The 22,312-nt window shown below is 40.5% G+C and overlaps 3 protein-coding genes across 11 annotated transcripts in view; 2 read left to right on the forward strand and 1 right to left on the reverse strand.

Annotated features, from left to right (window-relative positions):
- The first annotated feature begins 2,351 nt into the window (after positions 1-2,351).
- On the forward strand, positions 2,352-4,290 carry LOC147657815 (uncharacterized). Of its 4 annotated transcripts, none has more exons than XM_086907033.1 (6): positions 2,352-2,616; positions 2,693-2,859; positions 3,111-3,368; positions 3,451-3,549; positions 3,625-3,803; positions 4,054-4,290. In XM_086907033.1, exons 3-6 carry the CDS (start codon positions 3,114-3,116, stop codon positions 4,196-4,198), a joined length of 678 nt encoding a protein of 225 aa, XP_086763159.1. In that variant the 5' UTR covers positions 2,352-2,616; positions 2,693-2,859; positions 3,111-3,113; the 3' UTR covers positions 4,199-4,290. The 4 variants fall into 4 exon arrangements, with proteins under 4 accessions (XP_086763159.1, XP_086763162.1, XP_086763161.1 ...); XM_086907036.1 differs by having other exon boundaries at positions 2,361-2,616; positions 3,625-3,814; XM_086907035.1 differs by having other exon boundaries at positions 2,369-2,638; positions 2,752-2,859; positions 3,625-3,814.
- On the forward strand, positions 4,249-5,556 carry LOC147657816 (uncharacterized). The gene is made up of 4 exons (XM_086907037.1): positions 4,249-4,782; positions 4,869-4,967; positions 5,124-5,269; positions 5,377-5,556. The coding sequence occupies exons 1-4, from the start codon at positions 4,549-4,551 to the stop codon at positions 5,519-5,521; spliced, it is 624 nt and encodes a 207-aa protein (XP_086763163.1). The 5' UTR covers positions 4,249-4,548; the 3' UTR covers positions 5,522-5,556.
- Positions 5,557-10,815: 5,259 nt separating this feature from the next.
- Positions 10,816-22,312, reverse strand: part of LOC100868603 (neural-cadherin) — a 168,184-nt gene continuing 156,687 nt past the window's right edge. For all 6 annotated transcript variants that reach the window (XM_086907024.1, XM_086907027.1, XM_086907023.1 and 3 more), the window contains 23 exons: positions 21,737-21,880; positions 20,409-20,524; positions 19,571-19,735; positions 18,974-19,111; positions 18,358-18,544; positions 18,020-18,253; positions 17,765-17,937; positions 17,538-17,687; positions 17,144-17,449; positions 16,796-17,069; positions 16,516-16,724; positions 16,101-16,433; positions 15,824-16,030; positions 15,496-15,767; positions 15,213-15,418; positions 15,002-15,144; positions 14,148-14,759; positions 13,761-14,061; positions 13,475-13,664; positions 13,158-13,399; positions 12,856-13,071; positions 12,585-12,740; positions 10,816-12,419 (listed from right to left, as the gene is read on the reverse strand). In XM_086907024.1, the coding sequence (XP_086763150.1) occupies positions 12,310-12,419; positions 12,585-12,740; positions 12,856-13,071; positions 13,158-13,399; positions 13,475-13,664; positions 13,761-14,061; positions 14,148-14,759; positions 15,002-15,144; positions 15,213-15,418; positions 15,496-15,767; positions 15,824-16,030; positions 16,101-16,433; positions 16,516-16,724; positions 16,796-17,069; positions 17,144-17,449; positions 17,538-17,687; positions 17,765-17,937; positions 18,020-18,253; positions 18,358-18,544; positions 18,974-19,111; positions 19,571-19,735; positions 20,409-20,524; positions 21,737-21,880 (5,084 nt within the window). In that variant the 3' untranslated portion in view covers positions 10,816-12,309. The remainder of the gene's footprint in view (positions 12,420-12,584; positions 12,741-12,855; positions 13,072-13,157; positions 13,400-13,474; positions 13,665-13,760; positions 14,062-14,147; positions 14,760-15,001; positions 15,145-15,212; positions 15,419-15,495; positions 15,768-15,823; positions 16,031-16,100; positions 16,434-16,515; positions 16,725-16,795; positions 17,070-17,143; positions 17,450-17,537; positions 17,688-17,764; positions 17,938-18,019; positions 18,254-18,357; positions 18,545-18,973; positions 19,112-19,570; positions 19,736-20,408; positions 20,525-21,736; positions 21,881-22,312) is intronic.

Consider the following 22,312-nt stretch of genomic DNA (forward strand, 5'->3'; position numbering starts at 1 on the left):
TTATTATTTGATTAGTATAGAATAAAAAACAATATTATATATAATGAATATATAAAAGATATAGTATAAAATAAAAAGGACAAAAAAAAAATTGCAGTTTTTTAAATATGGACTATAACATTAAAAATAGACAATTTTTGTGCTAGTTTTATTTGAATCCGAGTCCGATAATTTTTTCTTTCTTTGTCGATTTTTTTTCTAATTAATTTCTCGATTTAACAAACTTAATTTTTTATAAAAAATTAAAGATTTTTAGAGATCATTCTAAACTCCTGACTAAATTTACTGTTCTGCGAAGGCTATATACAATGATTATTCTAAATAATTATTGATATTTTTCAATTGTTGATGTTTTTGAGAGTTGTTGAAATTATACTTTTTTTTTCCATGTGAACCAGGATTGTGTACGATTCGCGTAGGCGAGATACACGAACTGGACAATTCGTATCACAAATTGACGAGAGACATGATCGAATCTATTATATTGGAAAAAAAAAAAAAAATATGCAAAATATATCCTCAACTCATTAAATTACACTCTTAAGTGCAGAATAAATTGGAGCTTGAGAATTGGAAGTGGTATTTCGAAGAAAAATATTGTTTCTAAACATATAAAAATTCCAAGTATTAAAAAACAAAAGTTATTTCCTTGTATATCCTTAACAATTTTATTCTATAAATTATCCGATAGATATGGGAATCTTCCATGAAATATTAGCATATCTAACACAATGATTGAGCTCTTACAGAGACATTTATTATTATTGCTGTATTCAGTTTAATAATGAATTAAACTGCGAAAAGATAAACGTCACAAACTCAATAGTTAGAATATTTTACGTGTGTAAAATCGTGAATAAATTTTATCGACGAAGGCAGATATCGATCGCATCGATATATAAAAATTATAATGCCAACTCTGATCGCTATCTCGACACGTTAATTCCCTCGAAAAATAATAGATGACGAATTGAAATCGTGATCCGACAAGTGGTGGAATAAATGCGCGGAAGGAATGGGTGGATGGTTCTTAAAGAAAGTGATTGAAAGAGAGAGGAGGGTAAAGTGGCCGAGTCCCTCGGTGGAAGGAGGGCAACGAGGAATTCTTTTCTTTCCTTACCGCTTTTACTAACTTTTCCTCGTTCGAGCTTCTTCCTGCACCTTCGACCTCCTCCCCTTATTCATTCTCGTCGAAAAGCCAAGAAACGAATGTACTTTTCCTCGATACACTGTGCCGTCGCCATGACTACCACCATCTTGGATAATCTTCCACCTCCGAGGACATGTCCTCCGTTATATCAGGCCATTTTATTTCTCATTTTCGACGAGACCGTTTTCAACTTCGTATCGGTAAAAAAGTGTATACAGGAAATATGTCGTAAATAATATCACGCTAGAAATCGTCGATATTGATAATTACAGAGAAATTTGGATTTTATATATTAATATCGAGGAATTAATTTAATCGTGTCGATCAAATTCTAAAAAAAAAAAAAAAAAAAAAAGGATATGGAGCAAAATTAAATATATGGGATAACAACAATTATTTTAATTAATATCCGCTTTTATCCGGATGAATGCATTTCTTCGTCCAGTTATTTCAATATCGTTTTAAGCTGCTTTAAACAGTAGAGAAAATGTCATTAACGGAGAGGTGGATTCAAACTCGGAAAGACAATTTCCTGGTGTCTCATGGTCCACCATTTCCTTTGACCAAACTTGTTCGCCCATTCTATCTCGCAAGAATCTACTCGCCCTTTGAATCATCATATCTCTCTTATAGCAGCTTCGAATTGCTATTAAATATCCCGGTTCGATATTATTGAATCTGTTTTACACATACAATTGAAAGTATATTTGACGATAATCAATAATTTTCACTCAATTATTGAAGGGAGAAAAATTTACTATTTATTTTTACTAATTTATATTATCAAAATTACCGTTAATATGATTAACAGTCAGGAGGAAAGAAAGAAATAGCGTATTATTCGCAGTCATTCATTCTCTTGGTGGCAAGAAGAAAGGCTATCGGCAAATGTAATGCATTATGTATGAGTGTGTGTGCGATATTCGAGTAAAGCGGCCCTTGAGAATGAGACCTACTTAAGAATCGCGTAATTTACGACCGTCTTCCCTTCTTTTCGTACACTTTGCTTTTCGAAAAGATACAATTTTTGACCGTTGTCGAAACGAACGTAACGAAGGAATAATATATATATATATATATATTTTTTTAAACGTATACATCGAGTTATCACGCGAGAGCGATGCATATTTGAATGATCGCAAGATATCGAAAACAAAGACGATGAAACGAGAAGGTATCATGAATTGGCAACAGGTAAAAGAAAAATTGCAAACGCAAGTAACTCGAAACGTAGACTGAAACGGAGATATTAGAATTAAATAACGCGAAAAATCGAGTTTCGCTACGATTCAATGAATTTTCAACGAAATTGAATTTTAATTAAATAATTATAAATTCTTCTTAAAGTAGTCGGTGTGAAACTAGCTTTTCTAAAATCATGTGAACAAATTCAAGGAGGCGTTGAATTTTGTTATCTCCGTGGAACAAATGTAAATAACCTATAGCTTGCTGATGAAAGAAGAAATGTATGAGAATGTTAAATTAACGGTATAAAAAATTAATGTAACGACAAATGCAGTTAACTAATTTCTTTTATCTAAGGGGGAATTATGTAACGTTTGATGTAACATTTTCATGACGCGTGCATTACTTTTCAAAAGTTACACCACATCGCACAACGGAAGGATATCAAAGAGGGAACGTATTCCTCGTGTTATATTACCTTATCACAAATGCATTTCTAGATTTTACCGACAACCATTGAACAGGTAAGCTGCCCTTGCCTCTTCTCTTTTCAACTTATTTGTTTCTCGTCTTTGTACAACGGATTAATAGTTCTTTGATTAAGTTAAACACTTCTTTTCTCTTTCCAACACGAGAACACGACCTTCATTCTAACCTCTTCGCAAAGAAAAATTTGAACATTATTCTATTTCTTTTTTTTTTTTTTTTTAACGTTTTTCTCATGGAAAACAATAACGTTATTTAAAAATTAACGTTGACAATTTATGTATTTTAGGGTATGGAAACGGTGAAGGAATATCTAGGATATATCAATCCTCATTGGATAGCTGTGGTGGTAACAGGAATGTACACCCATCTTCGACAAATCTGTATAATTGGTTTATGTTTCGACGAAGACAACAACGGTCCACCGTTCGATCCGTCATACGCGTCGGTGCTGTTCACATTTTCCGTGTTGTGTCTTCTCGCGGAGTACAGACTTTGGCCCAGAACTCTCAAAGAGCCACCCATTCAACTTCTCTATATTTACGAAGTAAATTGCCCTTTGAACGATTCGATCGTTCGAATTTTCGACAAACGATATTGTATTCCTTTCGAAATACGTTGGTTAACAGATGTTGGTAGCGGCATTGACCACGAATTTAGCCACGCGAGCAATCTGGGTACCATTTATGCACGTTATTTATTGTTTAACTCAAGAGTCCAGTAAATGTGTGAGTATGTTTTGTTCTAGCGTCACAATTTCTTTGCACGAAATTCTTCTTGAAAATTATTTTCATTATTTTCAGTTGATATGGTTAAATGCGATTTTGGGACTGGGTCGTTACTCGCTTCTCTGCGATATTGCGTATTACATGGCGAAAGACTGCGCCGCGACACATATGGCTTTTTGCATGTCCATTCTGTCATTCGTATGGATGTTGGATGCCACCGAGTCTCTGGATGCCATTTTGGACACTTGGGCCAAGTAGTGAACCAGTAATGTTTAGTTTTATGAGACAATTATGTCATAGAGCATGATATAGACATGACATTTTAATGTAATTCGATATATATGTATCGATATATATATATATATCGATAAAATAAAATTTATATTATTATTTTACGAGAAAAAAAAAAATGATTGGTTCGTAAGTATGGTAAAAAAGTGTGTTAGGTACGTATTATAATAATTGGAATAACGACCCTAATAATCGTAATGTTTTAATGTTTAGGGAGAAAAGTTATGGATTATGGGGTGTTTGTAAGTATAAAAGAAAAAAGATCAGTTTTGCAAATCCAGAAGTGACAGATTGGTTCGTATACAAATTCATATGCAGTACAGATCCTCTGAACGAAGAGAAACAACCGGAGATATAATTTATTTAACTTCTGTGTTTGTCCACTGTATATTATTTTCTACATTTATAGATGTACACGTATATATTTTTAATAAAATCCATTTTTTTATATGTCTCAATTTTTAAAACAATTTTTTTTTTTTTTTTTTTTTTTTTTTTTTGATTAAGCGTTCGCAATTTCGTATCTGAAATCTAAAAAGTATCTATTTTACTTTTTCGATTCATCGAATCATCAACAATCGAAAGATTGATTCGTATCCATATAACGTCTCTCGTAAATTAATTAACTGTGTCGAATATTTTGTAAACCAACACTTTTTTGATAATTTGATAAAAGTAATTATTTTTAAAGAAGAATATCGGAAAGGAATGGCAAAGTTGCTCCACACCTTTTGGGCATTCCTTTTAAACGTTTTCGGACTTCAGATCTTCGGAACGTGTTTTGCCAACGCCATCGAGGACGAAGAGTGCGAATCGCTCCTTTTAGGATCACCATTTAGCTCGATCCTCTTCACTATCGGTGTATATATTATTATTGCTAATTCTACATTGTTTCCACCGTATTTTCACGAGCCAAAAATAATTTTTCTAGCGTTGTACGAGGTTATAATCACCGATCAATTTTTATTATCGTTCGTCGTTCGATAAAAATCCTTTCCAAATTATTCATTTTGTTTCTTTATTTTCAGTTTCTAGCCACCGCATTTATCTTGGAATTCGCGTTGACTTGTATTTGGACACCGATCGACCTGCTTTTAACCAAGACACTGCCTTTCAATATATCCTACGTAATATTATGCCCATTTTGTTGCATTTATATAATTGTGCCATTTAAAAATTATACTTTTTTATTTTTTTTTTTTTCATTAAGTAAGTACGATAAATTTGATTTTTTTTTTTTTATGAAACACGCTTGATTAAAAAAAAAAAAAAAAAAAAAATAGACGTTTCGACAATTGGGCCTGGAAGAAGCAGCGATTTCGTTTGCAACGAATAAATGTTTGACGATGATCATGACTTATACCACGGCAATCATGTTTCTCTTGCTTACGCTTCATATTACGGATTCTGTCGATTACACTTTACTTAGGTGACTTATTAACGTATATATGTATTAACATTCCATTAATTGAAAACAAAAATTCTCCGAAATTTATATTAATTCATTACTTTTTTTTTTTTTTTTTTTCTTTACAGAGATTTTGGAATGTCCCTTTTCATGACTCACGTGCTGGGAAACTTGAGAGCGAGATTGCAACAAGAGTTTCCATTCTTAAACAAAGGAACCGAAGTTTGTCGTTGCAAAGTTCGTAGAAGAAAACGTAGTAAAAGCAATAGATAATCACATATTTCGACGTGTAGTCTTATCAAGTTAAGAGAACGAAACTGTACGTATGTTTTATAGAATTACAAATGTACACTAATCTGTAAATTAAACATTTCCACGTATTTGTATATTTTCAATTAATTTTTCGGATTTTAATCGTTTTAAAATCCTTTCGCTTATCTTTCGCCCAAATCGTCCATCTTACGCGAGAAGTTTTCTTCGATGTTCTGAAAGATTAAAAAAAAAAAAAAAAATCGATTCATTACGAGGGATAGAAATTTGAAACACGAGGATGATGTTTTATTTTTATGAAAAAGAAGGCATTTATTTCGTTCGAACTGAAATGCAAAGTACAAATGGTATAGATAATATAGTGGTAATAATAATGTAATAATAATTAATCGTTAATAAATATTCAATTCAATTAATAATACAGTGTGTTACCAGTATACCTGTGGAATATTATATATACGGTAATTGTACTACACGGGATGTGTTCAGTGGCAGCGTTACGATCATTTTTTTTTTTTCTTTTTTTTTTCTTTTTCTCTCTTTTTTCATCGAAGTCTAATATGTATATATTACAATACTTTTTTCTCCATTCTCTCGTCGACCGACGGGCTGGTAACGATTCTCGGCTGCTCCTCGATTACATCAACGCGATTCTTCCCCTCGATACACATCTTCTCCTCTTTTCTCTCTTCCTCACGCCACACTGACTTTCTCGTTTCGTGTATCAAATTATCGATTTTATCCGGAGGGTGGGAGGGAGAAGGGCGGGGGAAGGAGGGGGAGGGGGAGGGGGAGGGGAAGGGGGAGCGCTGATCAAAGACAACGCGAAAAAGTACTCGCTTTCGAAATTGGGAAATATTCAGAGATTGGATGGCAGTGCAGCAGCGCACTCTTAATAATAAAGATCGATCGATTGTAAAAAATGAAGTGTAAGGATAATAGTGTAAGGATAAAGTGTGTGTATAAAAAATTGTTCAAAAAGATAAAGATCGAAAACGTTAATCCGATATATATTAATATGAATACGTTACGAAACCAATTAATCTCGATAAACAGGTGATTAGTGAATCATGCCATCGAAGGATGGCAATTTTTTCTTTTTCATTTTCTTTTTTCAAATATAGATCCAAAAGTGTGCGCATCCAATATTGAATACTTCCAATCGATCCACGAGCAACGTTTCGATGTGACGATACATTTAACACGCTCGCTCGTCATCGCAAAATACGCAAATTCATGTTCGTTGCGAAAAGCGTGCGTTTCGGGTCTTGACAAATACAACGAACAAAGAGAGAGAGTTAGAAAGAATTCCGAAATCTCGGGAAATGGTTTTTTTTTTTTTTTTTTATTTTCTCTTTTTTTTTTTTCTCTCGTCGCTGAGGCATTTACTCGATCAAGCGGACTAGTGCCGTTGTAAAATTAACTTTGCGCCGCTCCGTTTTCAATCGTAATTATTTCGGGATCGAGGCATCGAGAAATCTGGCCTCCCTTCTTTGTGCACGATTAGGCAGTGCTTGGAAAAAGTTGTACAGATATGTAAAATGAGCTCGCGTGGCCGTCATTTTCTCTCTTCGTTTCGAACGAAGAGGCTTCGCGTTCCTTTCCCGTCCTTTCGAATTTATTTCGTCTCGATAATCGATCGATCGTTCGTCCTTCAATCACGCTTCGCTCTTTCTTTCTCGATTCATTTATTTATCCTCTTTTTTCCCTTTCCCATTTCTTTCGTCCCTCGCGTTTACTCTCGAAAAATTCTTCTTCTGCCAGCCACTCTCGTTCTCGATAAAAAAGTTTGAGCCGTGTGTGCGATTGAAATGATTATCTTAACTTAATATCGATCGCTCGACACTGATTGTTAACTCGTTAAAGCAATTCGACGGTTGTAAAGTTTATCGTTTATCGAGATACAATTAATTTCCTCTGTGTATGGTACAAATGATATTGCTAAAAAAAGAAGTCGATCCTGAGAACTCTTCTTTCTTTTCTTCTTCTTCTTCTTCTTCTTCTTCTTTTTCTTTTCCTTTCTTTTTTTTCCTTTTTTTTTTTTTTTTGTACAAAATGTACGATTCGATGAAATTAAAATTCGTTCCGCGTGATAAATTATCTTCTACGATTGATATATAGATTATACATGCACATCGTGAAGTCAACACATCGATGATGTGTAATTATTACAAGTAAGTAGATAAGTAAATTAAAGAAACGTTAAAAATATTCACAATTATTCTACAAAATTTACAGGATTACCTAGATCCATTTACTCGTCGCACATTTGAACATTTACACGTACATCGAGAAATCAATCGTTGAAAGATCTATTATTTATTTAGAAACGAAGAAAAAAAAAATGAAAACAGACAAAAAATTTACAAATAATCGTGAATAAAGTAATGTATTCTTATTTGATCGAGACGAGAGGATTATATCGAATGATCGAATCGAAACGAAAAAATATAAGTTTCCAAATCTTAAAAAAATTTTCGATTTCATCTACGAGAATCTCGAATGGAACGAGGATAAAGAACGTTTTCCTTTTATTTCTTTCTTTCGACTTTTTCGTTAATAATAACGTTAAAATAATATTTTAATAATAATATTTTTAAAGTAATCATCCTCTTTATAAATCTTAAATACTTTGGATTCGATGGTTGGAATGGTCCTAACGATATTCCCTTTTATGCACCTTACGAACTGCTTCCGTTTTAACGTTATATATAAAAATATATATCAACAAATACGCAATATCGAAAGTTTAATAAAAAATCTCGACGACGAGACAAGATTTTCTTCACATCTAATCCACGTCCACGTCTTATTTATTTATTATTACGAATATGATAATGTTTCTCGTACACTCGTCTCGTAATCCAGGGATATTTAATTCTTTTACGCACAAATTTTTCAATCCACTTTGAAACATATATATAGAACGGGATATATGAAAATTTTATATAAGAATGAAAATATTGCTTCCGTGCTTAATTATTTCGTTGATCCGCGGTTCGTAAGGTATCGAACTGCGTCCTGTTTTGTTGTATCGTGCCAAAGTTTTTCGAGGTGTCTAGGTCAAGCGAATGGAAAGATTTTCTCTCCTTTTGCCGAATCGCGTTGAAATTCGCCCTGAAATTGCGGCAAATGCGAATCTCGGAAGTTGACTTTACTATGACATTTGGATCTCGTTACAAATTATATATTACATCGTCTCTTATTAATTTTTAACGAAGCTTTAAAGAAGAATCGTTTCCTTTTTTCTAATTTTTTTTTTTTTTTTTTTTTTTCAGAGCCACGTTTCTACTGCCCGATGTTGATAAAACGAACGTACGCACGTAACGTAAAGTTCGAGAGAACTTTTTTTCTCAATGCGATACATTGCTCTCCTGATATATTATATTCTAATGTTAATTCGATTCGAGAATTTACATCGAAAAATTAACATTTTCCTTTTTTTTCCAGATTTGTCTATCAATTCAGAGGGAAAGAGTAAGGCTAAGAGTAAGGTACGTATCTTAAGAGGACTCGTCCGTATTTTATCGCGCAAAGCCAATCTCCAAGAAATCGAGGCTTCGTTTCTCGCGTTTCGAACAATCGCGTATGTAAACAACAACCGTTCATTTTTATTTTCTTCTTCTTCTTCTTCTTCTTCTTTGCCACTGTACACACACGTGCGCGCACTTGCGCGCTACTCAACTCATTATAGGTTAATTACTCAACGATAAACGTTCGTCCTCCTATATAAACGCCATATCCGTCGAATACTGTCTCTGCTTAGAAACTACTTGGCGGGGTGAAGTCGACGATATAGGAGAATGGCCGGAGAAACGAAATATGCGTGTGTATGCGTGTCTGTGTTTGTGTGTGTGTGTGTGTGTGTGTGTGATGAAGGAGGACGGTGAGATTAATGAAACGACGGTAAAATTCAACAACCTATCATCGTGAATTGAACCTATCAACATCGAGAAACGCGAGACGTTTTCTTTCGCGGGAAGTGTAGATCTGTTGTCAGAAGAACGGAATTCTGTACAATTACGATTTTCAGAACGAAGAAAACGAAGGCGGACACGACCGTATAATTATATTAGAAAAAACGAATATTGTATTCGATCTTCGTTGGGCAGAGGAAATTTGTTTAGGATAGGCTTGTTTCGAGCGATGATAAGCGATCGATTTCGATGTGTTTCTCGATGTGTTCTCGCGGGAGTAACAGACGTAAATATTTATATATATGTATATATGTATATACGTATAGGTCGACTAAAAGGGGGAAACGTAAACGTATCACAAATATATCGGCGGGAAACGATACGACGAATACGTTGGTGAGGAGAATTATATAGAAGATGTGCTCGATACCGATCGCGGCGCATTACGAGCGGCACCGGGACACCGAAATACACGACGTTACTTACAATATTCGTACAAGTGCTTAAACGCTACGCCCGGATCCCACCCGGATCCGACGGGGCCCTTCGCCTAACCGATAAATTGACTATTAATATTTTCCGTAGAGAATTTTACAAACTCAGTCGAGACACACGCGTGCAAGAGATGGAAATGGTGGTGGTGGGTTGCCTCTACTCCGTCACTCCGCACAAGCGACGTCGAAATTCGTTCGTCGAAAATCGTGGGTCGTGATCGACGTGCGTCACTCGTGTCGTGACGTAAGTAACCACACGTCTCCTTTTCTCTTTCCTAGGCTCGCCGATTTTCTCTCTCTTTCTCTCTCTCTTTTCTTTTTTTTTTCCTCTCCATTTTCTCTCTTTCTCTCTCTCTCTCTCTCTCTCTCTCTCCATTAAATCGGAACTTATCCCCTGACCGATTCGATAGAAAATAAATATTAATCGCTATGTCGAGATTTGAATCGTGAGCTTTTTCTCGACATATCCGGTCCTCGCGATATCTCGCGCTCTTTCTCTGTTGTTTTTGGTATTTTTTCTTTTTTTTTCTTTTTTTTTTTTCTTTTTTCTTTTCTTCCCTTTTTAATCCTCTCTTTTTACGTGTCTTTCGTTTTGTATTCAGATTTCTTTCATATATAATACATATTTATATATATATATATATATAATTTATATATATATATATATATATGTATAAATATATATATCGCTATATATAATATTAATAATTACATATACGCGCGGTAACTCTCGAAATTTGTTATTTCGCGGACTTTGGTGCGTCCCACACGTTGCTGTACCCTTTGTCCTCCGCCGTGCGCTTTCTTTTTCTCTCTCTTTCTCTCTCTCTCTTTCTCTCCCTCTTTCTCTCTCTCTCTCTCTTATATATATATATATATATTTATATTTATATTTATTCATTCATTTATTTATAAATCCATATTTATAATATATATATTTATATCGTAATGTCAATAATAATACTATCAATAATTAATGAGGATGCTGGTGACGGTGACGATGACAACGATGAGGATGGTTCGCGACTCGCGAACAACAGCTAAACGTGTCTCTCTCTCTCTCTCTTTTTGTTAAATAGCCCTATTTTTTTCTGCTTCTCTTTTAATACACAGATAGACCGCATATCAGGAATCGTCCGCGAATCAGGAAGGCGCCACGAATCTGCCATTAGGATTCCATTGCACACCCAACAAATTCGATATCTTTTATACGAGTAGTTGTTGGATCGTCACGATTTGGGGATCGATTCGTTAAGCCGATGCGCGTTCGCGTGAGAAACGGAAAAATCGCGCGTATATTTCCTTTCCTTTCCTTTCCTCCATTCTCTAACGTTCGAACACAGGGGCCAACTTTCGGGGGAGGGGGAAGGCTGAGATCAGATTTTTGTGTGTGTCCATGTACGTACGTATGTATGTACGCGTGTGTATGTGGATGCGTAGGGATAGCTGAAGAGACGGATAAATGAGAAAATGCCCTTAAAGGTATCTCGCGGGCCACGATCACTTGGTGACCTTGGTGACCCGCGTCACGAGGTAAAAACGAAAACGACTCTCTTATCACGCGCACGGCTGGCAGTAGTAACGTGTTCACGGGTAGTTAGTTCATAATTTCAGTAGAACCGATGCTGATCGCGCCGACGATAGTTTCGAATACCGAGACACTTAGGTCGGTTTCACCGATTAAATAGTAACTATGACTGTGACTAAAAATAATGAATCGTATATATATATAATATATATATATAGATTTATTTTTATTAATAGAAAAGTCTCGCGTGCGCAAGGCAGCAACACGCGCGAATTCACTACTACGTGTACGCGTAACGTTGCTATACAGATAGGTTACACCCTTGGAGGTGGTTACGCGTTACCTACGGTGTGGCCGCGTTTTATTCCACACGTTTCATTTTTATATATCTTTCCGAGAGATCTCGTCTTCGACGAGCGGCTACGTTTTCTTTTTCATTTTTTTTTCTTTTCTTTTCTTTCTTTTTTTTTTTTTTTTTTTTTTTTTATTTTTTCTTTAAAACTTTGGCCAGACGATCTCTCTCTCTCTCTCTCTCTCTCTCTCTCTCTCTCTCTCTCTCTCCGTACATCCCCTTTCTCTCGTAATTCCTCTCTCGTAATCCTTAAATCGCGCACACCGCCTCGTTCTTGCTCGCAAAATATCCACGTATGTCTACGTATCGAGAAAACGTGTGTGCACGCGAACGAAAGGGGGCCGGGAAAAGAACCTCTTTGTCGATCGAATAACGCGAAGGAAACTTTTCTTTCCCCTTGCTTCTTCTCTTTCCAATTTTTTTCTTCTCGACGTTCAAGCTCACGCGAACGTTGCTCCTTGAAGGGTGTACGGGGTGTCGTGCGAGCTTACGGATCACTTTTAATCCTCCTCTTCGCTTTCCTCCGCTGGCCCGTACATGTCGGCCAGCTTGTCGAATCTCGGCCCCCAAGCACCTAGGTACTCGTACTCGTGCTGCTCGTCGTCGGTTCCTGCTCGTTTAAAAAGAAATTTCTCGTTCGAATGTTCTAGACTTTTTTTCAGTAGACGAAAACAATAACAAGCGATAATTTGAATTATAATTAATTCACAAGAGGCATAATCGAAAGAGGCATAATAAAATGAATTTGTGTTATTAATTTTTTTCCGTTACGTACCGGAAGCTAACGATGACAACGAGCCTGCGATGCTTCCGCCCCCCTCGTACGCGTAATTTCGAAGATCGTCGAACGGTGGCGCGTTGGGATCGCTGTCGGCTCTCTTTTTGTGATCCTCTATAAATATGCCCACGTTCGGCTCCGGTCCTAGCGTATCTAGAAAACGAAGATAATCGAATGTTGGATATCTCCTTGGAATGAAATGCCACCCAAAATGGATTCTCTGAATAATAAGAAGAAGGAAAAAAAAAGAAAGAGAGAAACGACTTACAGGGTATTTTGCACGGTGGTAGCTTTCCTCCCATTTCCGGTATCGGGCCCCCAATAGGGATTTGAAGGGGGGTGATGTCGAACGCGGTCATGTCATCTTCTCCGCCACCCTCGTCGTCGTAGTTGATGATATTTTCTCTCACGTCGTCATCGGGTCCGGGATACTTAATGTGAGATTCTCTTCTTCTGTTGTACACAACGAATACCAAGACGAGAACTGCGAAACGGCACGAATAAAAATCTTAAAATCTTGTTTCGTTTCGACCGCGAGAGGTAGTTTCTCTGATCACGCACGACACGCACCAAGAATGATCAGAAGGCAGACCAAGATAGCCGCCAAAGCTCCCATGCTGAGCTTCAACGTTTGACCCTCTTGCACGAGCTCGCAATTCTCCCCCCAGAAACCATCTGGACAGATACATCTGTACCGGAAACGAGGATCCTGGTTGATGCATCTACCGCCGTTCAGGCAAGGATAGTCTATACATTCGTTCTTGTCCATGCATCCTTTGTTGTCAGGCGATGGGATTCTCCCTTCCCCGCATCTAATAAGAGCAGAGAGGAATTCTCTTATCGAATCCTGTGCGGGAGTTTAACGGGAGTTAAAACGATATACCCACGTGCAGTCGTACTCGTTCCAAAGATCGATACATTCGAAGGGTTCCGGACAAATGACGTTGGCGCAAGGCTTGTTCGAGGGACAATTCCTTTCCAAATTCCTGGCCATCGTCGCTTGACCCCATTGCGTTCCATTCATGGCAGGTGGTAACGGCAGATGCTTCCCTTCTAATCTTATATCGTCCAGACATCCTACATATTTCCGGATATAGTTCGTTTCACAGATCTTTTCTCGCCAACGTGATCGTGAAATTTGGAAAAAAAAAAAAAGAAGAAATTCTCATTCACCTTTCTGGTAATCAGCGTACACCTCGAACGTCCTGACCCCCGTGTACTCAGCCTTGCCACCCGCGAAAACGCCTTCCTGCTTGTCGACCAACAACCACTGATGTCCTTCGAACGAGAACGTCTCGTTGAACCTTCTTCCTTCCCCACCGTCCAACTCCAAGGTGGCGGCCGATCCGTATCTCGACACTCTGACCGTGTGCCATTGTCCATCGTCCACGGCTATCGCCGTCAACCATATATCCCTTTCCTCGGTTCTCAGGCTGTTCAAATTGTAGCGGAAGTGCAATCTGCTGTCCTTGATCTGAACAATTGTTTTCCATCGATTTGTTTCAAATTATTATTACTATTGTTACTACTACTATTCAAACGGACAAAACGCCAAGATACCTCCAAGATGGCGTACTCTCTGTTGTGCTGGTCGCTGACCCTGAACAACTCGCCGTGCACCTCTCGAGTGCGGAATCTCAGTTGGACCTGAGTGGAGTATTTATCCGGCTCGAAGGACAATGCGTATTTAACGTAACTCTGGGGCTTGAACGTGGTTGGTATGGTGGGTGTCATGCAACCGGGGCCGGTCCAACCCGGGTTGCACTGGCATCTGGCCTCGGTGAAGCTTCCCACGCAGGTGCCGTGCTCCCAGCAACGGAACGTCGATTCCTGATTGTTGCATATCTCGTCGGTTTGGGGGCAGCCGGCCACGCTGTTCCTCGACAGGCCGGGATGCGCCAGATCGTAAAGCTTGCTGTTGTGGAACAGATTCTTGATACACCCGTCGAAACCTTTGCCGACCGGCATGTGTTTCCACTTGTAGTGGGTCGGGTCGAATTGCTCCACGTATAAACCACCGATTTGAAGGGGGGCGTTCACGTTCAGGTACTCGTTGAACGGTGGTATCGTCCCTTGCGCTTGACAACTCGTGTCGTTGAACTCTGGCGGCGTGCCATCTTCCGGTTCCGAGATGTCCGCCGACTTGCAGTAGTCGATGATCAATTTCACCGTCTGTGAAAAACGGTGCAAATTTCAATTCCAACTCGGTAAGATTTTTAACCCTTTGCGCTCCAAGCCTTTCTCGTCCGAACCGATTTCTAACTTGAAACGCACAAAATATCTATCGCGTATCGTCAATTCCTACAAGGAACGGAAATAATTTCGTTATTCGAAAAATCAAACAACTCGCGTTGGAGCGCGAACGGTTAAAAATTTTTTTCGATTCTCAACGATCGAATTTCGCGTTTCCAAACCTCCGTGTTCCAAAAGATGTCGAGTCTGTGCCACTCCCCATCGTCCAACGTTCTCTTCGGTTTCACTTTCAATTCCAACGTGCCGGAACCGAAGTCTATCAACAGCCGAGGTATTCCGCGTTCCAACTCGACGGATATAAAGTCTGCAAACGATACTTTTTCATTTCACTTTTACCGCTTATAAACCACCCGTACAACTCATCTCACTTACCAGAGACCATAATTTCGTCGGCTTCGGGAGGGACTATGGGGCCGTTGTACAACAACAACCCGTCCGGTTTCTTCGTGATGAATTCGAAGCTCAGATGACTGTTGTCGCACATTTCCAGAGCTGGATACCAGGCCCACCCGTTCCCCCGGAAACTTCTCGCCGTTTGCTGACACCTGGGACCGTTGTATCCGGCGGGGCACTGGCACCTGGCCGTTCGAATCGAAAGATTCGTCGTATCAAAAAGATTGGTCGATCGAAACCAATTGCCAATTTTCCAACTTACGACAATCCGAATCTTCCCTCGACGCAACGGCCGCCGTTGTAGCAAGGGCTGCTCCTGCAAGACTCCCCTTTGCTGAAGTTGCGCGCCCCGCAGGTACACTCGGCGATCACGTCCACTCGAACGCCGACCAGGGCCGTCCTGTTCGCGTTCACCATGTACGGCAGGCTGCTGATATCCAACGTATTCGTGCAACTGCCCTCGCACACCTCGTTCTCGTAGTAACACTCGTCGATCCCCACCATGGTTATATTGATGCCGACCTCCTTCTCGATCTGACGATCGGGAAAAGGGTTATAATATCACGTGGAAAGTCGAAGGACGGACTCACCTCCTCCCGATGCATCAACACGATTCCGTTCAATCGGACCGGTTTGTAATACGTGGACCCGTGCGCCGCGAATCTCACGTCCGTCAACGGGGGATGTATCCTGCGCAATTGAACGCTGAACACGTCCACGTTCTCCCTGTCGATGTTCAACAAATGCGCCAATTTGTCCCTGAATAATTCCGCTTTACTGCGCGACGTGGTTTGCGACTGAAACAAGGGGATCGGTCGAGATCGTTTCTCGGGATCGAGCAACAACAACAACAACAACGAGGGATACCTTGTAATCCCAGATACGAATGAAATCTTCGTCCGTTATGCCGGATATCCGAACGGATCCCGAGTTGAGCACGGCCTCGTGAGGGATGGTCTTGACGGTGACGGTGACGTTCGCCGGGACGTCCGTTTGCGTGTGCTTCCGGTCGTACACTTTGAAACGTAAATGGTATCTGCCGTCGTGCGTGCCCGATTTCATGTATATCATCCCCGTGTCCTCGTCCAATTTGAATTGGGCGTGTTCCAAACCCTCCCAGTAGAATTTCTTGTCGGGCAAGTCCCAATCGTCCAAATCGAACACGTAAACTCTGCCTATCTCCGTGTCCGGTGATTGTCCCTGCGGCAATCGAGTTAATTCGTTAATAATGTTACGACGTCGCTTAGTTTCTCTTTTCGTTTCTCTTTTGGTTGCCACCTACTGCGTAATTATATACAAAAATGTCCTTCGATCCAGGCTGCATCTTGTTGTCGTTGATATCCCCGATAATAACGGTTAAAGTACTGGTCCCAGACATGGATGGAGTCCCGGTATCTTTGATAACGATCGGTATCAAGTACTCCTTTTGTTGCTCCCTGTTGAACGACAGTAACGAGGAAACAATCGCCATACCGTCCCCGTTCGCCCCCTCTGCAACGAAACGGCTCGTTATCGTGACGCTATTGTTTCTCATCCATCAGCATCACTGATCCCGCACTCACTGTTGTCGCTCTCCACTTTGAAACTGGCGCGAATCACGTCGTCCGCCTTCGGGTCCATCCTGAAGGTGAACGGGGGCCCGTTGCTCTTCGACCGATCGTCGTCGTCCGTTGCCGATATCTCCACCACTTTCTTCTGCTGGGAGTGCTCTTGCAACACCGGCCGATAATCCTTGAGGAAACGGGGCGGATTGTCGTTTATGTCGTGCACGATCACTGTCAACGTGGCCGTCGCCGTTTTCGGCGGGATCCCGTCGTCGATCGCCAAGATCTTCACCTGGACGACGAATCACGTCGCGTCGAATCTCTCAGAGAGGAGGGGAGGGCGTATCGAGTAGGGAGGAACGTTACCTGATGTCTCGGAGTCTCCTCGCGGTCGAGACTCCTCTGGATCGACACCGTCCCATTCTCGTTGATGGAGAATTGCCTTTTGCGGTCGGAGCTTCGATCGATCGAGTAGTACACCTTGCTCTTACCGCCTTGATCGGGATCGGTGGCTTTGAACGTTTCCAAGCTGTTCCCGATGCGAGCGTTTTCCGGCACGGTCGTCTCGATATTCGCTTTCTCGAATTGCGGCTGGTTATCGTTTATGTCGCGCAGCTTCACAACCACCCACGAGTAGGCAACGTGATATTTGTCGTTGTCGTTGTCCTCCCCCTGGGCGAGAAGAAGGAAAAAGAAGGAAGATATAATCTTGATGGAAAAAAAAATTTGGAAGGGAATTGGAAAGGAGGGAGTACGCTACCTTGTCGTTCACCTGTATCCTAAACCTGAAACCGTTGCTCTGCAATTGGTCCTCGTAGTCCAACGATTGCACGATCTTGAGAGAGCCCGTGCCATCGTTGTTTCTCACCATGGTGAATTTGTCGGCACCGTAACCGCTGCTCTCGATCACCTAGATAACAAACGCCCTCCCGTCTCTTCTTTCTTTCCATCTGTGAAACCGAAGAAATCGAAGAGGAAGGAACGTACCTTGTACTGGAACTTATTCGTCTCGTCCTCGTCGTGTACAGTGACAGTGAGAATCGGCATCTCCGGCAAATCCGGCCCCTCCGTTTCGTCCACTTCGGTGAACCATTCCTCCTTCGTGAATTGAGGAGGCATGTCGTTTATATCTTTCACACGTATCGACGCTGTCCCCGTCCCTGAACGTAAATATCCTCGAAATATAATAATCTCTATAAACCATCCTCTCCCCACTTTCCCATCGCTTTTCGACTCACTCACCCTTCAACCCCCCTCCGTCCATAGCCACCACTTGTATAGAATAGTCGGGTGTGCGCTCTCTGTCCAAACAGCATACCGCCGTCTTTATCACGCCTGTGTCCGACTCGATCTCGAAGATGGGCGAGCCGGTCTCCTCTTCGATCACGTTCTTCTCGATCGAGTAAATCAATTTCGCGTTCGTGCCCTCGCTCGGGTCGTCGTAGTCGACCGCAGTCATGGTCATCACCACCATTCCTGACCAAGATAGATAGATAGAAGGAAGGAGAAACAGTTTCGATTTTTATTCGAAAAGAAAGAAAGAAAGAAAGAAAGAAAGAAGGGGAAAGATTAAATCTTACCCGCCGTTCCGTTCTCCGTCACATTCCCGAAATAAATCCCTTGGGGGAACGTGGGCGCGTTGTCGTTGATATCCTTCAGGTTCACCTGCACGTCGGCATATCCGACCAAACCCTCCCCACCCTCGTCCTGAGCGAACACCGTGAATCGCCACTGCGGCCTCCCGTTCGGTTGATCCCTGTCCAGCGGCTGTGAAGGAATAGCGAGACCGATTCAAATTCTTTCTTCCACGAAAATGCGTGCATCGAGAATGATGTTTATCGAAAAAAGAAAAAAAAAAGAAACTTTCCTCGAAACAGAAAACGATTATTTCCAAACACTTTTAATTACGCTCACGGAATCGAATAACAACGTTATACAGAATGTAATAATGTACAGGATATAATCCAAATAAAGGTATACAAAAATAGCAAAGTATACCTTTGTTGGAAAAAAAGTAAGGGCAAACTTTATTCGCAAATTAAGCAAAAATTACACGAAAATAGACGTCGTTTAATATCTGTTCTTCCCTTTTTTTTTTTTTCCGTTGCAAGCGGGATGGAGAAGAGTAGAGAAGGGAGAAAGAATTCTTTTTTTACGAAAAACGAAAATCGAAGGAAGAGAAGTTGCATTGATTACCTTTAGAACATAAATTTCCCCGCTGGTGCGGTTGATGTCGAATTTACTGTTGGCTGGATTATCAGGATCGATACCCTGCCCGGTTAAAAAGTAGACGATATTCTGCGGCCTGTCCTTGTCGCCATCGGTCGCCGTCACCTGTTCGAAAAAGAGTTGAACAAGAGTGGATTACCTCCAATGCGCTAATTCATTGAAACGCGACAAATTGATATCTACGCGAAAAACGCGTTTCCCCTCTGTTTTTCGTTCATCCGTGACTTTTACCGTCATACGTGATTTTTACGTGCTTTGATCGCACATTTTTACATTTCGCGTTACACTCTCGCGTATTCTGCATATTTTATATTCCGGTATATGTGTATATATATATATATATAATCTACATCGCACGATCCATATTTTACGTTATATCCTTTGATGCAGAGAATTTTACATTCCGAATTTTATAGAATTGAATAAAACGAGAGAAATAGAGATTTGGATATCTGGAATTGCGCTCGATCGAAGCGACAGGATTGATCCGATTTTCGATCGATCGGAAAGCTGTGATCGGAAAATTCGCTCGATCGAGTTGGAAGAGAGATATGATATAATTACCCCGAGGACTCGTTTAGGCAATGTCCTGTCGTCTTCCTCGGTGATCTGCGTCTTGTAAGTTGGACGCTCGAAGACGGGTGGATTATCGTTCACGTCCTTCACGTGTATCACGACCGTCGTGTAATTTTCTTTCAAGTTGTCGGACGCGGTGAGGCGGAGCTCGTACTGCAAGATTAAAGCGGGACAAGTGGATAACAGTGTTTGCAGCTGACCTTTGCACCAACTGCACCGACAGCGGTCTCTTTCCGGGAATAATGGAAGCGGTTCCAGGAGAGGTTCCCGGCGATTTATGGGATATAAAAGAAAGAGAGAGAGAGAGAGAGAGAAAAGATAGAGAGTTCATTTTTTGATAAGCTTTAGAAATTAGACACGCGAAAGTTTTACGGCAAAGTTTTTGATAAAAGAGTTTATAAAGATGAAACATCGCCGTAGTTCGTTTAATGGCGTGGAAAAAAAATTTGCAAGAAATGAGATCACTTCCTGTTTAACGAGAGTTAAACTAAAAAACGGCGGGACGATGAAGTTTCCTAGCCAGTTACCGATACTCCAACTCGAGAGAAAACAGGTTAAAACTTTTTCAAAGAATATAAATAAATATCGTTACTTCGAAAATAAATAATCAAAAATAATCCGATTTCTCGATAGAACAAATAGAAATGGAAGAATAGAGAACGCGCAATGCAAAGTTTTACCGTTCTAATTTTTGTTGGAAGTAACGAAACTGAGGACTCTGGGAACGTGGGTTGAAAGGATCAAGGAAAGAGAAGATTTTTCTTCCTCTCTCGTATCGCTGTCAGTGTTTTTTTTTCTTCGTAACATGTCACAACATCATACTGACCCTTTTCCTCGTCTCGTAATCTAACGCACCCGCGACATAGATGGCGCCAGTCATATTCTTCACGGCGAACGCGCCGCCTATGTTACCGCTCGTAATCTCGTATCGAATACGCGAGGCTGTAAAGTGCAAAAATACATCCTTTCACAGTTTCAGTTTCACTCTTGGCCGAATTGCTCTCTCTCTCTCTCTCTCTCTCTCTCTCTCCTCTCTCCTCCCCCGTGTGTGGCGTCGACCACGCCACGGTAAAACGTCTTTAAATCGCTTTCGTTTAACGACTTGGCTTAACTGGAGAAAAAGACCAAGAGAGAGAGAGAGAGAGAGAGAGAGAGAGAGAGAGAGAGAGGAGGAGGGATAAGAATGTACTTAGCGAACGAACAAAGTACGAAATAACAACTGATTTAAATTTCGAAAAGAAGCCCCCCCCCTCCCCCCCCCCCATTATTAAGTTCCGAACAACAAGTTCGAGCACGTAGGGAAGAGAACTCGGGGGCGATTATTCGGGGGCAAAGTCTTGGGGATTATTCGGAGGCTTTGGGGAAATTGCGATCTCACGTGAGAGTATACCTCCCGTGGCGAAGTATTCGAAAAAGATCCACCGCGGATCATTTTCATCGGTGTCGCGACCGAGTTACGGTTCACTCTCGATTTTAAGCTTCGATTAAATCGATCGTTCCTCGAATTTCCCCGGGGATCACGCTCGATCCACGTGAGTGAGTAAGTAGCGAAGAAATTCGAGTTTCTTCTCGAGTTTTTTTTTTTTGCTTAAGAAAAGAAAAGGAAAAAGGGCGAGGTGGAGGAGTTGGATCTCGTTAATCGGGATATCGTCCGTCGGATAAATATGTTTCGTGACTCTGCTCGAACCAGCTGGTATTTAAAGTTTCGTAAAGCAGTTTATGGCCCATCCTCGAAGTCGATCCTCGAAGGAAGGGCGAATGGATTTTGGCGAAACTTCGTTGAAGCTAGGTTAAAGAGGACAGAACTTCGAGATCGAGTAATAGATTCGTTATTAGGATACAGAGAAAGGATACGTCAACTCCAATCTATAGAAACAAGTTGTTAACTCTCGATCGAGGGAAAATTATCCCCTCCATTATTCGTTCGAAGCGAAGTGGCCATTTTATTTGTAGTTAAAACAAAAAAAAAAAAAAAAAAAAAAAGAAGAAATTAAGAAATTTAATTCCATCCAACGTTTTCACGAGAGAAGATTACACGCGTTATTATCCTCTCGCTCGTATTACACGCGCCAGAGAAGATTCGGTGAAAGCAAAAAAAAAAAAAAAAAAAAGAAAAAAGACCGTCCTCACGTATTTGCATATGTGTCCACTTACACTCGTCGTGATCTTTGGCGGTGACAGTGAGTACCGTGTGCTGGATATCCTCATTTTCGTCTACTTCAGCCTCGTAGAGGCCTTTGTCGAAATAAGGCGGATTGTCGTTCTTGTCAGCTATTCCAATACGGATGAATTTCGTCACTGGAACAGACAAAAGAGAGAAACGTCACGTTCGTGGATTTCGTTCCCTTCTCGCGTCCCACCGCAATATAAAAGTCCCCGAATATAGGTTGCGATGCAATCCCTCTCCAGAGAAGGTTCGCCCCTTCTATTCTCCTATATATATATATATATATATATAGGATATATAACGGAAAATTCATTTCCGTTTCCATCCCTTTTACCTTTAGTCTCATCAATCGGGATCGTGCGTACGTAACAGATAAGAAGTCGACAAAGTCGAGGTTTTTTTCCCGATTTCATCCAATGAAAATCGAAGGAAAACGAGTAATATTCGTGAAATTTTCTCGAAATTTTATGCCTTCCTCTCCTCGCAGAGAACGAGGGATGTTCGTTCGATCGTGCACAGGAATTTATCATTCTTGGAATATTTTTTTCAGAGATGATCGTACG

This window comes from Apis florea, unplaced genomic scaffold, assembly GCF_048593485.1.
Source record: "Apis florea isolate Af1SG1 unplaced genomic scaffold, ASM4859348v1 contig_24_pilon, whole genome shotgun sequence".
In the NCBI taxonomy this organism is placed as follows: Eukaryota; Metazoa; Arthropoda; class Insecta; order Hymenoptera; family Apidae; genus Apis; species Apis florea.

What these genes read in the sequence shown, in the direction of transcription:
- LOC147657815 (XM_086907033.1), top strand. Translation starts at nt 3,114, where the DNA reads ATGGAAACGGTGAAGGAATATCTAGGATATATCAATCCTCATTGGATA. An exon ending in CTCAAGAGTCCAGTAAATGT is followed by an intron (nt 3,550 to 3,624) that starts GTGAGTATGTTT and finishes CATTATTTTCAG; the next exon opens with TTGATATGGTTAAATGCGAT. An exon ending in ATTTTGGACACTTGGGCCAA is followed by an intron (nt 3,804 to 4,053) that starts GTAGTGAACCAG and finishes TTTAATGTTTAG; the next exon opens with GGAGAAAAGTTATGGATTAT.
- LOC147657816 (XM_086907037.1), top strand. Translation starts at nt 4,549, where the DNA reads ATGGCAAAGTTGCTCCACACCTTTTGGGCATTCCTTTTAAACGTTTTC. An exon ending in TTTTTCTAGCGTTGTACGAG is followed by an intron (nt 4,783 to 4,868) that starts GTTATAATCACC and finishes CTTTATTTTCAG; the next exon opens with TTTCTAGCCACCGCATTTAT. An exon ending in TGCCTTTCAATATATCCTAC is followed by an intron (nt 4,968 to 5,123) that starts GTAATATTATGC and finishes AAAAAAAAATAG; the next exon opens with ACGTTTCGACAATTGGGCCT.